Here is a 12,760-nt window from a genome sequence, read left to right as displayed (position 1 = left end):
CGATGTTTGGCAGTGGGAACGAGTCTTTTGGGCACGCCTTGTTAAGATCTTTATAATCTACACACATCCGAAACTTATTGTTCTTCTTAGGAACTACTACTACATTGGCCAGCCAATCTGGATATCTTACCTCTCGGATCGAACCTATATTAAGTAAGCAGGTTACCTCTTCTTTGACGAATTTATTCCTGGCTTCGGCAATGTGGCATTTCTTTTGTCTTACCGGAGGTATGCTGGGATCCAAGCTTAACTTGTGTACGGCTACCTCTGTCGGGATGCCTGTCATATCCTCATGTGACCATGCAAAACAATCGGCGTTAGATTTAAGGAATTTAATAAAGTCGGACCTGAGTTCTGGTGCAGTCCTGTCCCCAAGTGGAATTTCCTTTCTAGGAATTCTTCGAACAATGCCACTAGCTCCAGCTCTTCCGCTGTGGACTTCGTTGCATCGGTCTCTTCTAGAACTTGGAAATATCTCAGCACCTGATAATATTCTAGCGCCTCTTCCCCTGGTCTAACTTCATCTAGTTCGGGAGTAGGTGCCGATCCCTGTAATTGCTATGCCACGTGTTCCTTTCCTTTGCTACTGGAGACCGAAATTGCATTCATCTCCCTTGCCGTCGGTTGATCACCCCTTATCTGCTTAATTCCTTCAGGCGTTGGAAACTTCATCAATTGATGATACGTTGATGGTACAACTTTCATCTCGTGCAACCATGGCATTTCTAGAATGATGTTGTATCCCATATCACCATCTATTACTTCGAAAAAAAATTGTTTTCATTACTCCTTCAGCATTCATGAGTAATAAAATTTCTCCCCGGGTTGTCACACTTGCGAGGTTGAATCAGGCGAGGAGCTTTGTGGCCGGAATAATGCTTCCGGTGAGTTTAGCTTGCTCCAATACTCTCCATTGTATGATATTAGTTGAACTTCCTGGATCCACTAGAACACGTTTAATCTTAAATCTAGCATATTTAAAGAAGTTACCAGTGCATCATTGTGTGTTAGCAGCAATCTGTCTGCGTCCTCTTCCGTAAAAGTGATATCGTCTTCCCGAAGCCTTTTGCTATACGTTATTGATACTTTCATCTTCGTTGCTGCTGAAACGGTGACCCCGTTAATCTCGTTCCCTACGAAGATCATGTTGATTGCTTGACGCGGGGGATCTTCTCCTACTTTCGAGGGTTCTGCGTTGTCCCGGTTATGATCATAATTGTTCTTAGCTCGGTCACTCAAGAATTCTCTGAGGTGATCATTCTTCAATAATGTTGCCACTTCTTTCCGGAGGTGGCGACAGTCCTCTGTCCGGTGGCCATTCGTCCCGTGGTATTTACACCACAAGTTGGGATCCCTCTAGCTGGGATCAAATCTCATCGGGTTTGGGAACCGTGCTTCTTTGATGTTTCTCATGGCCGACACCAACTCCACTATACTGACGTTGAAGTTGTATTCCGATAACTTGGGGTAAGAAGGATCCCGCGATCCTGAAACTTCTTTATCCTGCAGTGATCGATTGTTCCGACCGCGATCAGTCCTCCTGTCAACGGCGAACCTGTCCGCTATCTGGAAACCTCTACTGCGGCCTTCGGTCCGTTCGTAAGGCAAAAATCGGCCCCTCGAAGTCTGTATGTCCGCGTCATAATCATCCTTTGATTTTTCTCTGTTCTTTTCTCGTCCTTTGGTCGATGATGGAAAACCATCCTGATTATCTTCGATTCTTATTTTTGATTCGTACCGGTTGTGGACATCCGCCCAGGTCGTTGCTTGAAACTCGAGTAGGCTTTCTTTCAATTTCCGGGAAGCGTCTGAACTCCTCGGATTTAATCCCTTGGTGAATGCTTCAGCCGCCCATTCATTCGGGACAACCGGGAGCAACATTCTCTCCTTCTAGAATCGGGTAACGAACTCTCGTAGCAGCTCGGACTCTCCTTACGCAATCTTGAATATGTTAGCCTTTCAGGCCTGCACTTTTCTAGCCCCTGGATGAACCTTGATGAAAGAATCCGCGAGCATTTCAAACGAGTCTATGGAATACTTGGGTAACAGCGAATACCATATCAAGGATCCCCTCGTGAGGGTTTCTCCAAATTTCTATAGCAACACAGATTCAATTTCCTGAGGAGCTAAATCATTTCCCTTTACCGCTATTGTGTAGGTGGTAATATGCTCCTGGGGTCTGAATTTCCGTCATACTTTGGCACTTCAGGCATTTTGAACCGCTTCGAGATTAACTCTGGTGCCGCACTTGGCTTGTATCGCAATTGAGTATACTTTTTCGAGTCCAGACCTTTCAGCACTGGTGGAGCGCCCAGGATCTGGTCCATGCGGGCGTTCACTTCCCTCATAAATGGTAAAAGTTCATTCTTGAAAGGATCATTCTCGTTGTTGAGGCCGGATCCGCTCCCCCTGCCCCAACGGAGCTAATTTCACCCTAGGAGTGTTCTTGTCAACCCTCTACGTCGTTTGATTCGTGGGAACCCCGGGAGGAACCAAATCTCGTCTATTTGCATTATTTGAAGCTCCCGACAGCGCTTGCTTCAACTCCGTCATAACCTTATCATGTCGCGTGAGGTGGCCAAGAATGATCGCCTGTTGCTCTTGCAAGACCCATATCGCGTCAACGACGTGTTCCTCATCAGCATCATCGGGAGTGGTCTCCCGAACATGTCGAGGATATTGCCTGTCATGCACCTGTGTAGCATCATTCCCCTCATTATGGGTGTCACTGATTGAATCCTCGAAATGAGGCTGATCCCCTCGAATCTCGGGGTTGTGCATGTCGTTAACAGTGTTATCTGCCATTTCTTATGATTTTTTCTAAGACAAATAGTCAAAACACGTTAGTAAAAAAGACAAGGATCAGTTTAATTACACGGCTGTTTAGGTCCCACGGTGGACTCCAAACTGTTTACCCGTAAAACGGTACAGTTGAATTTATACGTGGTTTCTAGACAAATGAATTAATTTGATCCCGAAATAATAAAATAATCGAAGAATTATGGAATACTTAGCCTTAGGATATAGACGAAACAACAGAAGCAACAGTTCCGGGAACAGGATTTCCGGGCATAACAACAACGAAATCAAAAAGTAAGAAGATAAGATTGTATTGAGCTTTGTATAGAATTTGTAAGTTTGCCAGAAAATTCGTGTCCTTTACAATGATAACTCAGCTCACTATTTATAGCTATGAAGGAGGTCCTAGGACCGTACCCTTCTTTAATGCCAATTATGAGGGATATTGATGAAAATGTAACGGTGAACATAAATATCAAATTCCCTGTAACAGGTAATTGCTCTTAATGCCATAGAATATTCTCTATTAAATGCTACCGGGCGAAGAGCATTTATTACATTTTTATGAGTGTTAGTCTTTCCGGTGATAAATAAAACAGTTGCCTTCGATCTTTGGCCATCCCATCTTGAATTTCACGTGTCCCTATTTTGAACGGGCACCTGTTATAATATATTTTACCCTACAAAGTACGTAATAACTTCAACAGTGACCTTAAAAATGGCCCGACTTTTCTTTTGTGTTTCCTGTTACGTTGCTCTGCCTAAGGCCCTTCAAAAACTTGGGTTATTGAAATTAGTCTCAAATTGGTGCAAAAGAATATTCTATGAAGTCGTATGATTATGATGATCTAACCTCAATTTCCGCAACCCCGAAACACCCTTGTTTTATTCAATTCTTACTTAAGCACCCACTTCTCAAAGAAGGAAGGAGCAGAAGAATCCCAAGACTCGACTTGAGAGGATCCTTCGTCGTTGCTTCCACTTTCTCTCTATACCCAAATCCATAATAAAGCTACAAATCTGAAATCAATTTAGATAGAGGGAAAATGGATAAGGTGACGGGTACAACCATAACAACGTCTGCAACAACGACAACGGCGTCTTCTGGGTCATCTTCAATTTTCACTAACTATCCCCTTATGTCTGCTCTCATTGCTTTCGCTCTCGCCCAATCCATTAAGCTCTTCACTTCATGGTACCCCGCCCCTTTCTTATTATTGATTGATCCCTAATTTCTGTTTTATTGTATTCAAGAACGGTGTTGGTTTTGTATTGTTTGGCAAGATGCTTGATATCTCTAAACTTGGGCATTGTTAACTCTGATTCAGATCGTTAGTTTAAATGCTTTCGGGTTGGATCATGTATATAGATGTGAAAAAAATATTAAGAATAATAGATCACACCTGCTCCAGGAACATTGTCTCTAAAATAGATATTTCTGTGGTAGAGGAACATTGTCTCTAAAATAGATATTTCTGTGGTAGTAATGAGGCAGTTGCACTAAGGAAGAGTGTTAGGGACTTGACAAAGGTGATCGGTACAAAACGCCCAAGCCCAGTGTTGTGAAGAGCGTGAAGCGATGAAAAGCGACAAGCCCCTTTTCGCTTAAAGCGTGAAGCGAGAAGCGAAGCGCTCGCTTTTTTGAAGTGAAGAGGAATTAAGAAAAATATTAAAATAAATACTGCATAGACAACACATGTTGCACATGTAACTGCCAATACTAAAAAAATTGGCAGTGAGACTAAGAACAAAAGATGAAGAACTGAAGGAAAAAAAAAATTGGCAGCATTTCGTTGCAATTTTAAGGACTTAAATCTAAAATAAGAAGAAGAAGAAGAGAATGAGAAAAAGAAGAACTGAAGGGGAAAATAGATTTGGCGGCATTTCGCTGCTATTTTAAGCACTGAGAAGAAGAAGAAGAAAACATACCTGGGCTTGAAAATTGAAACCCTAGTAGCTGCAAACATACCTGGGCTTTAAAAATGAAACACTAGTCGCTGCTTGCTCTGCTGCTCGCTGATTTTGTAAAAAAAGACTGAGTTTTTTTATTTATCAGTGACTTAAAAGACAAAAGCGAGCGCTTCCGTCGCTTCTCGCTTCGCTAGCGCTTCTCGCTTTTTTGGCAAAGCGGACGCTTCAACCTACCTGCTACGCTTCACCCTACAGAAGCGACACAATGGCCGCCTCGCTTCGCTTCACGCTTAAAGCGCTGAAGCGAGCGCTTTTCACAACACTGCCCAAGCCGGAGGCAAAGGAGAGTAGAATCTATGTCTGCCACATTTCTTCTTAACTGTCACATGTGTCCTTTTAATTTTCATTGGCATTTCAAAGGTATATCAACATTTATGCTTTACTATTCTCTGCTTATATTACAAGTGGATTACATGATTTAGACAGAGATCAGGCATTTTGAATATGGTAATGAAAAAGGATTACTTACAGGTACAAGGAAAGACGATGGGATCTTAAGCAACTCGTTGGATCTGGTGGAATGCCATCATCCCATTCAGCAACTGTAACTGCTCTAGCTGTGGCTATTGGTTTGCAGGAGGGCTTCGGGGAAGCGCTCTTTGCTTGTGCATTGGTTTTAGCGTGTGTGGTATAATCTCTCTCTCTCTCTCTCTCTCTCTCTCTCATTATTAGACTTCCACCACTTCTACGTATAACATTTACTGCATTCTAGAAAGAAACAGTTCTCAGCTTGTACATGCCCCATCACTGGAACTCAAATGTAAATATTTGGTGCCTGTAAGATTTTGTACATGTCTCATAACAGAAAACTCAGATTTTATATATTAATTCCTCTTAAGAGTTTTTACTCGTTGTATTGGTTTGGTTATTCATGATTCATGAACAACATATCATCTCAGGTTGCTAGTGATATTGTACCAGTGTATACAATAGAGGGATTTTTCATGGAATTAGTTATATAGGATTATGGTGTGCAGTCTTTTTAAATATTCTTCCTGAATAAGGGATTTTTACCTGTGCTAGTCACAGTAATTGTATCTAACCTTATAACTAGTAAACACTTTTTAAGATTAACGATTGAATCCTACTCTTCGTTATGCAATAAAGTAAGGTTGAAATGTTGTAAATCTCTGACTTTGTAGCACTAAAATACCTAGGTTATGAATAAATCTGAATCTCTCATGTTATTTATACAAGGAAACAAAGGCAGAAAGGGGAACACCATGCAATTGTCTCAAGCTGCAAGAAGTGTATCTACTCTCACTAGTAGCACCTAGAACAAAGCCTGAGTCCTGAAGCAAGGTGTGAAGAACAAAGGCATGCATCATAGCTAAAGTTTGGCACACAAATATTTAAAAAAATGATTAATTTGTGAGGACCATGAGCTATATTATGAAAAGGTGGGCACCAAAAATAATCTAATGGTCAAACCAATAGATTAATTGTTAGGCAAATGTTTATTGATAAAAATATTGATTATAAGGAGTAGGAAATTAGAAATTAGTGTAAGACACCTAGTATCTAAATCAAATTTAAAAACTAAATTGCATCTTTGGACCTGAAACTCAAACACATAGATGACTTTTTGACACGATTGATGTGGTTTTTACTTCATATAACTCCCTTAATTGCAATTGCTTCAATTCCTATTCTGATATATTTATAGATTTTTAAATATTATTTTCTCTCTTATTAAACAAGTAAATAATATATATACATACTTCACTAGTTTGGGACTGAGGCATAGTAGTCGTTATTCTATACATACTTCACTAGAGCACATATTTCAATTGCGCTTTGTGCTTAAAGTTCTGAAAGTTGTTGGCAGTTTTCTACACTTGTCGCTTTTAAAAATACTACTTTTCTGTCAAAATCAACTTCTTTTGATAAGTGCACATATTTAAATATTGAGGGGGGGGGGGGGGGGGATAACATAAAAAAGATAAAAAGGTTAGAATAAACATTATCAAATACAAGATTGCAGAATCTTTGATATTACGACATTGCATATTAATATGCGTGGTAACACCTTAATCATTTAGCATAAAATAAATTTCAATGAAGAACAGAGTTATTTTCATGTTTTCAAGAGAAAGAATAAAGCTCAATGAAAAGTAAAAGTAAAACCATCAACGATAAATTTCCTCTATCCTAGATCTAAAACCTTGTTAAGCTTCTGGTATCATTGTTGAGTTATTGAATAGCAGGTGAAATGTTCAAAAAAATTGAAGCTTTTAGTTTTGGTGAAAAGAAAACAAAAACTCCTTCGATTGGAGTAGGGGTTGTGCTAGACTTGTATACTGGTGACAGGTACGCTGGGAAATGTGTAAGTATAAAAGATCTAAAATACCACCTTTCAGATTGATCATTGGGGATGTCTACTCTGGAATTAAGAGATAGAGAAAGGGAGAGAGTAACTCAAGTTCAGTATGTACTCAACAAGATCCCATAAAAGTTGACTTAAGACCATAAGTCTTGAAGTTACTTTTTGCATGTTGACTAACTAGGATGTGGATCATGGCTTAAAATTGGGCCAAGTCTTACCAGCTATCTATGAAGGATATAGCAATGGTCCTCGTTGTTGATGTCACTGCTTGCCATCAGATTTACCTTCTCTGTTAAAATGATCCTAAGGATATAGCAATGGTCCTCGTTGTTGATGTCACTGCTTGCCATCAGATTTACCTTCTCTGTTAAAATGATCCTAAAATAAAATGAATGCCAGGCCTGACTACTGGTAATGGGAAGGGTCCTTTTGTTCCCATGTGCTCTTTTGGTTTGGGCGGCATGTGACACTTAGAGTTGGTCAAGATGTCTATGAAATTCACCGGTCTTTATTTTTTCCAAAGTAGAGTTTATCTTACTTTCTTGCTCAGCTTAATTTGTCGGGAAGGTGGGATAGATTTAATACTTATCTTTGGTTGTTTGATGCAAGAATAACCACTAGAAGGTTTATTAACATTAGATCAAATTGGTTCCTCATAGTAAGTCAAGATTCTTCTTATGTATTTTCCAAGGGTAAGTTTAGAGGCTGGTATTTCCGTCCTGTCTTCTGGCCAAAGATGTCCTTTTTCATGATGATCTAATACTACTCCCTTATGAGGAAATTGAGCATTTGGTCTTCTGTTGTATTTCTGGTAACCAAGAGATCTCTAATTTGGTAAATCTTGTGGCAGGTCATGTATGACGCCACAGGTGTAAGATTACAGGCTGGACGTCAAGCAGAGGTGTGATTCTCCTATTGATTTTGCTATGTGGATATGTGCTTTGACATACAAGCATGCGGTCATGTTTATCAACTTACATGCATGCTGTGTTGCTTACATTTTGTCTACAGGAATTCTCAAGCAGAGACTTGCAATCCTTTCAGTTCTTTTAGAATAGCACGTTACTCAATTGCTCAAATTTCTTTAAACATTACCAAAATTCAGCTGAAACTCTCTTCCTTTTCTTTTCAGGTTCTGAATCAAATTTTATATGAACTTCCTACTGAACATCCTCTTGCAGATAGCAGACCGTTACGAGAACTCCTTGGTCACACTCCTCCTCAGGTTTCCTTATTTATCTTGAAAAAATTCTTGTAATTTGGCTTTAATGCTTATCCAATAAAAGCATTCTGAAATTTAACTCCCTACCCCACCCCATTTTGTCATGTTCACAAATTTCCTTTAATTCTTGTTTCATTGTTTTCTATCCCTTGTGTCTTTCTGTCTTCTCTTCATTCTCCTTATGTCTGGGAATATCAGTTTCACCTTCAAAATATAATGAATTTGATTACTGGTGAATACTTGATAATACCATCTTGTGCTAGCTTCCGAATTGTATTTGATCATTTTCTTTTCTGAGGGATGGAGGGGTAGGGTGCACATGAATGATAATGATGTACATGTGTGTGTGTATGCACTCTGTCCTTGTGAAAAATCTTCTCAGCTCGGAATCCTTCATGGTAAATTGACTACAGATAGCACCTCTTTTCCATCGTCTTTCTAACAGTAGATCAAGTTTTACTATGACCTTTCTCTTCTTACACGATATCATAAAGAAAAAGTTATCCTATACTATATTAAAAGCACGAAGCCCCTTAGTGAAATGTCGTTTGTCTTTTTTACCCTTTAAAAATTGATTTCACACTAGATGAAATAGTCATTTTATTATATATCCTAATATTTAGGGGTTTGAAATCAATTAAAAATTTTCTTAATAAATTTTTTTCTTATTTCAACTATATAGAAACCCTAATATTTAGAAATTTAATTCAACTAAAACTCTTATATCATTATAATTTCTGGTCCTAAATAATGGGCTATGCACGTTAGTCTAGAACTCTTTTACCAAAATGTACAATATTTGGGTACTCTTATTATTCATTGGGAAATAATAGGATTTAGTTATATTGCAAGATGCAAAACTTTGACAAAATAAAGGACTTGGTAGATAGAAATTTGGAGTAGCAACTATTATAAGACATGAAGAAACCAAAGAATTGTACTCATGAAATGCCTTCAGCGTGCAGATGTAAAGTTTGTGTATGTATTTTTATCTTTTCTTCCTAATTTTTCAGTTCTTTATCTTTTTTGTTACGTTTTCAATTCTTTTTCCGGTAATAGATTACTAAAAATATGGTAAAAAAAACTTATGGATCATCAATAACTCTTATATTACTGAGAATTTATTCTGTGTCAAAAGAGTTATATAACATTAAAAGCACAAAACCCCTTAACGAAATGTCCTTTGCTTTTTTTAACCTTTAAGAAATAATTTTACGCTAGATAAAATTATAATTTAATTATTTTTCTATTATTAAAGCCCTTAAAATGAAATAAAATTTGAGTTATTATATGTTTTCTTATTTGAATTATGTAAGAAGTCATAATATTTAGGATCACTAACTCCACCTTGTTGCCACTTCGACATACGCCGGTTAAGAATAAGAGATTGAAGATTGGAGGAATATAAACTACAATAAGATTTCACATGCTCGGGATACAAGGAGACAGAAACCGGCAACATTGGTTTTCATACTTGGCCTTTATTGTTTTCCTTTGGAATGAGTTAAAAATTCTTCAAGAACAATTATATGTTGAATTTTAATATATGGAATTTGTTTATTGTTTTCTATATTAGATATGCAAGTATTCAAATGTTTAACCTATTATACCTATTTTTCTACAATTCAAAATAAATTACTAACAACGATTACTTACACATTCAAACTTCATTCTACACTATGAAGAAGCACACGAGAATCGAGAAACAAATACCTAATTTCAGATGTTATGAAAAATTAGAATTTAATGAGACTTAGACTTAAAAACCTGATTTGTTTGTTGGAAGGCTTCCTATTTAAATTAGAATTTATATAATGAACTGATTATAGACACAAGAAAACTAAAACACAACATTAGCAAAAATTGCCTGAAAGAATAAGTTCTAAATCTGGTTTTAACATAGGATAATATTAACATATTACTTTCAGAATTCATCAACTGCAAGTAATTCATTATAATCATAGACTCTAGCTTCCATAAAAAGACAACATCCGGATGAATCTCGATATATGTAGAATTCGGAAGCATAGTTATTTTCTTGGACAAAAAAAGAAAGCTCTCTCCAAAATGAAGAAAGAGTAGAAATAATCAAAGCATAGCAGCTAGATTCTACTTTCATGATAGTGATTATTCTTTTCTAATTTGTTAGAAATAATTCATATATTATTTCGTATTAGTCAAAGAACTAGAACAAGTTGCATTTACTCGCAAGAAGAAAAAAAGGCGTCTTGTCAGTTTGTTGGTCAGCTGTGTCTTGTAAAATGAACTTAAGAATGCATATGCATATATAGCTTTTCAAGATTTTTTTTTATAGAAAAAACTCTTAAATCTTCAAAAGTTATGTGTTCTAGCTAAAACTAAAAAGGAAGCATGATAATCTGTAAAGTTTAAGTAATAAAATTATTAAACTGAAATAAATCTTAAGTTGAATATATTAACCGAGATAACTGAGGACCTTTTGTGGGGTAAAGTTTCTTTCTTTGTTGAGTTAGTTAAATCGGATCAACACCCATCATTTTCAGGAGCTTAAATTTTCTCTTTAAATTTTATTTCTTTGTCAAACACAAATTTTCATATAATATTTATGTAATTTTAAAAAAAATTTATATTCATTCAGAGAGGGTTTACGCGCAATGCGCGTATCCTTAGACTAGTATATATAAAAGATGTCATATGAAATAATGCTAATGGAAAATCTCAGAATTCACCAACCTAATGTTTCCTATCCTGCATTGGATGCAACTCCAAGAGTGAACTTCACAATGTTGTATTAGAGTACATCTATGATTTATGTTTCCTACATATCACATGATAAATCTTAACAAGTTCAAAGAGTGAACTCTACACAGCTTTAATCTGGACAGCTTTCCACTGCAGGTTGTTGCGGGTGGATTGTTGGGATTGATGACTGCAACGGCTATTCATTTTATCACCGGCTGGGGATATCGAGCATGACATTAGATTAGCTGTTGCTGGTTATAGTTACAGTCCCTGAAATACTTGACAATGGTGATCAGGCCAAAATTGCAGATATGTCATTTCACCTTTGAATTGCCTTCGTTGTTATTACCTGTTTTGCACATTTAAGTATTTCAGATATGTCGTTGTCTCCTAACAGTTTTCAGAAGAACTGCAAACATTCATTTAGGAGTTTCACTTTACACGCTGTAAATAAATATTGATAATTGAATTGTAGCTACAAAGAACTTTAACCTGTAACTTGCCCTTCATTCTTTTCAGGAATTACTTATAGAGTGATTGTCGTATCTGCTTGTGCTTTGCTAAAACTGATTAACTAAAGAGTAACACATACCCTAATTTTCCAACTTACAGCTTATTCCATTTGCCCAATTAATTTGGTAAATAACTTTGTTCCAAGTTCCTAAATATGGATAAGCAGCTGTGTGCTATTCATTTTTTCTGATTATAAATGGTGCAGGTGCTAGTACAATTTTTTAAAGCAGAGCAGTCATAATTCCAAGTAGAAGTGAGTTCGGAATTTAGAGTCAGTGGGTTCACAATGAGTAATTTTGTTATATATGTGCATTTTAAATCTTTTTGTATAGGCTGGATAAATGCACGACCCCTTAAACTTGCCCGAATTTTACATTTAAATACTTTAACTAAAGGTTGTTCCTATTAGACACCTGAACCCAAGCTCAATTGTGCCTATTAGGCCCTTCACCAACATTTGGTGAAAATAATAAGACCGTACACGCCTAATACATGTCAAAGAGATGAATAAAGTCACGACACATGGGCTTTTGAGCTTAAAAGTAATAAGTAAAGTTTTTCTTTTTCTTTTTCCTTTCGTCTTCTTCTCGGAGTTGTCGGCTCCCGCGCCATTTCTCAATGAATTGACCAGCAAGTTTGGCTAGAAAAATTTATCCGGGTAACTGACCCCTTCTCCGTTCGATGGTGTTGCTGACATCAGCATCACGATCAGAAACTAGATTCAATTCTAATGTTTCACCAAATCTAAAGCTCATACCTGTCAGCATGTGAAAAAGATCCAGAAGTTCAATGGTTTCATTCAGCTCTTCAGCCAGAATAACTTCATTTTCTCCCAATTCCATAACTGTTAACATGACTATAGGTTCCTTTCTTTCTCTTTACATGAGGTTACTTTATGCTTAAATAAATCAGGGAGTTGTAAAAAAGACATGGAAAAACCCTGCTATATTTGATCTTGTTAAGGATTATCTTTACAGTAGTAGTCACATTATGAAATGTTTTTCACTTGATGATTGTCTTGAACATGCACGTAATAGCCGGTCATTAATTCTTGTGCATTGAAAGAATTTGAGAATGAGAGCAGTGAAAATGAAGGTGATTCAAAGCTTCTGTTTTTGAAAGGGGAATGGGACGGGGTGGTTGATGTCCGTGGATGTGTGTTATGAATTAGAAGGTTTACGTGGGAGTAGGGATGGAAATGGGACGGG

General features: G+C 37.2%; 1 protein-coding gene across 1 annotated transcript; it reads left to right on the top strand.

Annotated features, from left to right (window-relative positions):
* Window positions 1-3,580: 3,580 nt before the first annotated feature.
* On the top strand, window positions 3,581-11,584 carry LOC104099328 (uncharacterized). The gene is made up of 5 exons (XM_009606277.4): window positions 3,581-3,994; window positions 5,242-5,398; window positions 7,947-7,997; window positions 8,229-8,321; window positions 11,196-11,584. Exons 1-5 carry the CDS (start codon window positions 3,846-3,848, stop codon window positions 11,271-11,273), a joined length of 528 nt encoding a protein of 175 aa, XP_009604572.1. The 5' UTR covers window positions 3,581-3,845; the 3' UTR covers window positions 11,274-11,584.
* Window positions 11,585-12,760: the final 1,176 nt, after the last annotated feature.

Source organism: Nicotiana tomentosiformis, chromosome 4 (genome assembly GCF_000390325.3).
Source record: "Nicotiana tomentosiformis chromosome 4, ASM39032v3, whole genome shotgun sequence".
Classification (NCBI taxonomy): domain Eukaryota; kingdom Viridiplantae; phylum Streptophyta; class Magnoliopsida; order Solanales; family Solanaceae; genus Nicotiana; species Nicotiana tomentosiformis.
This window is presented reverse-complemented; position numbering and strand designations above follow the sequence as displayed.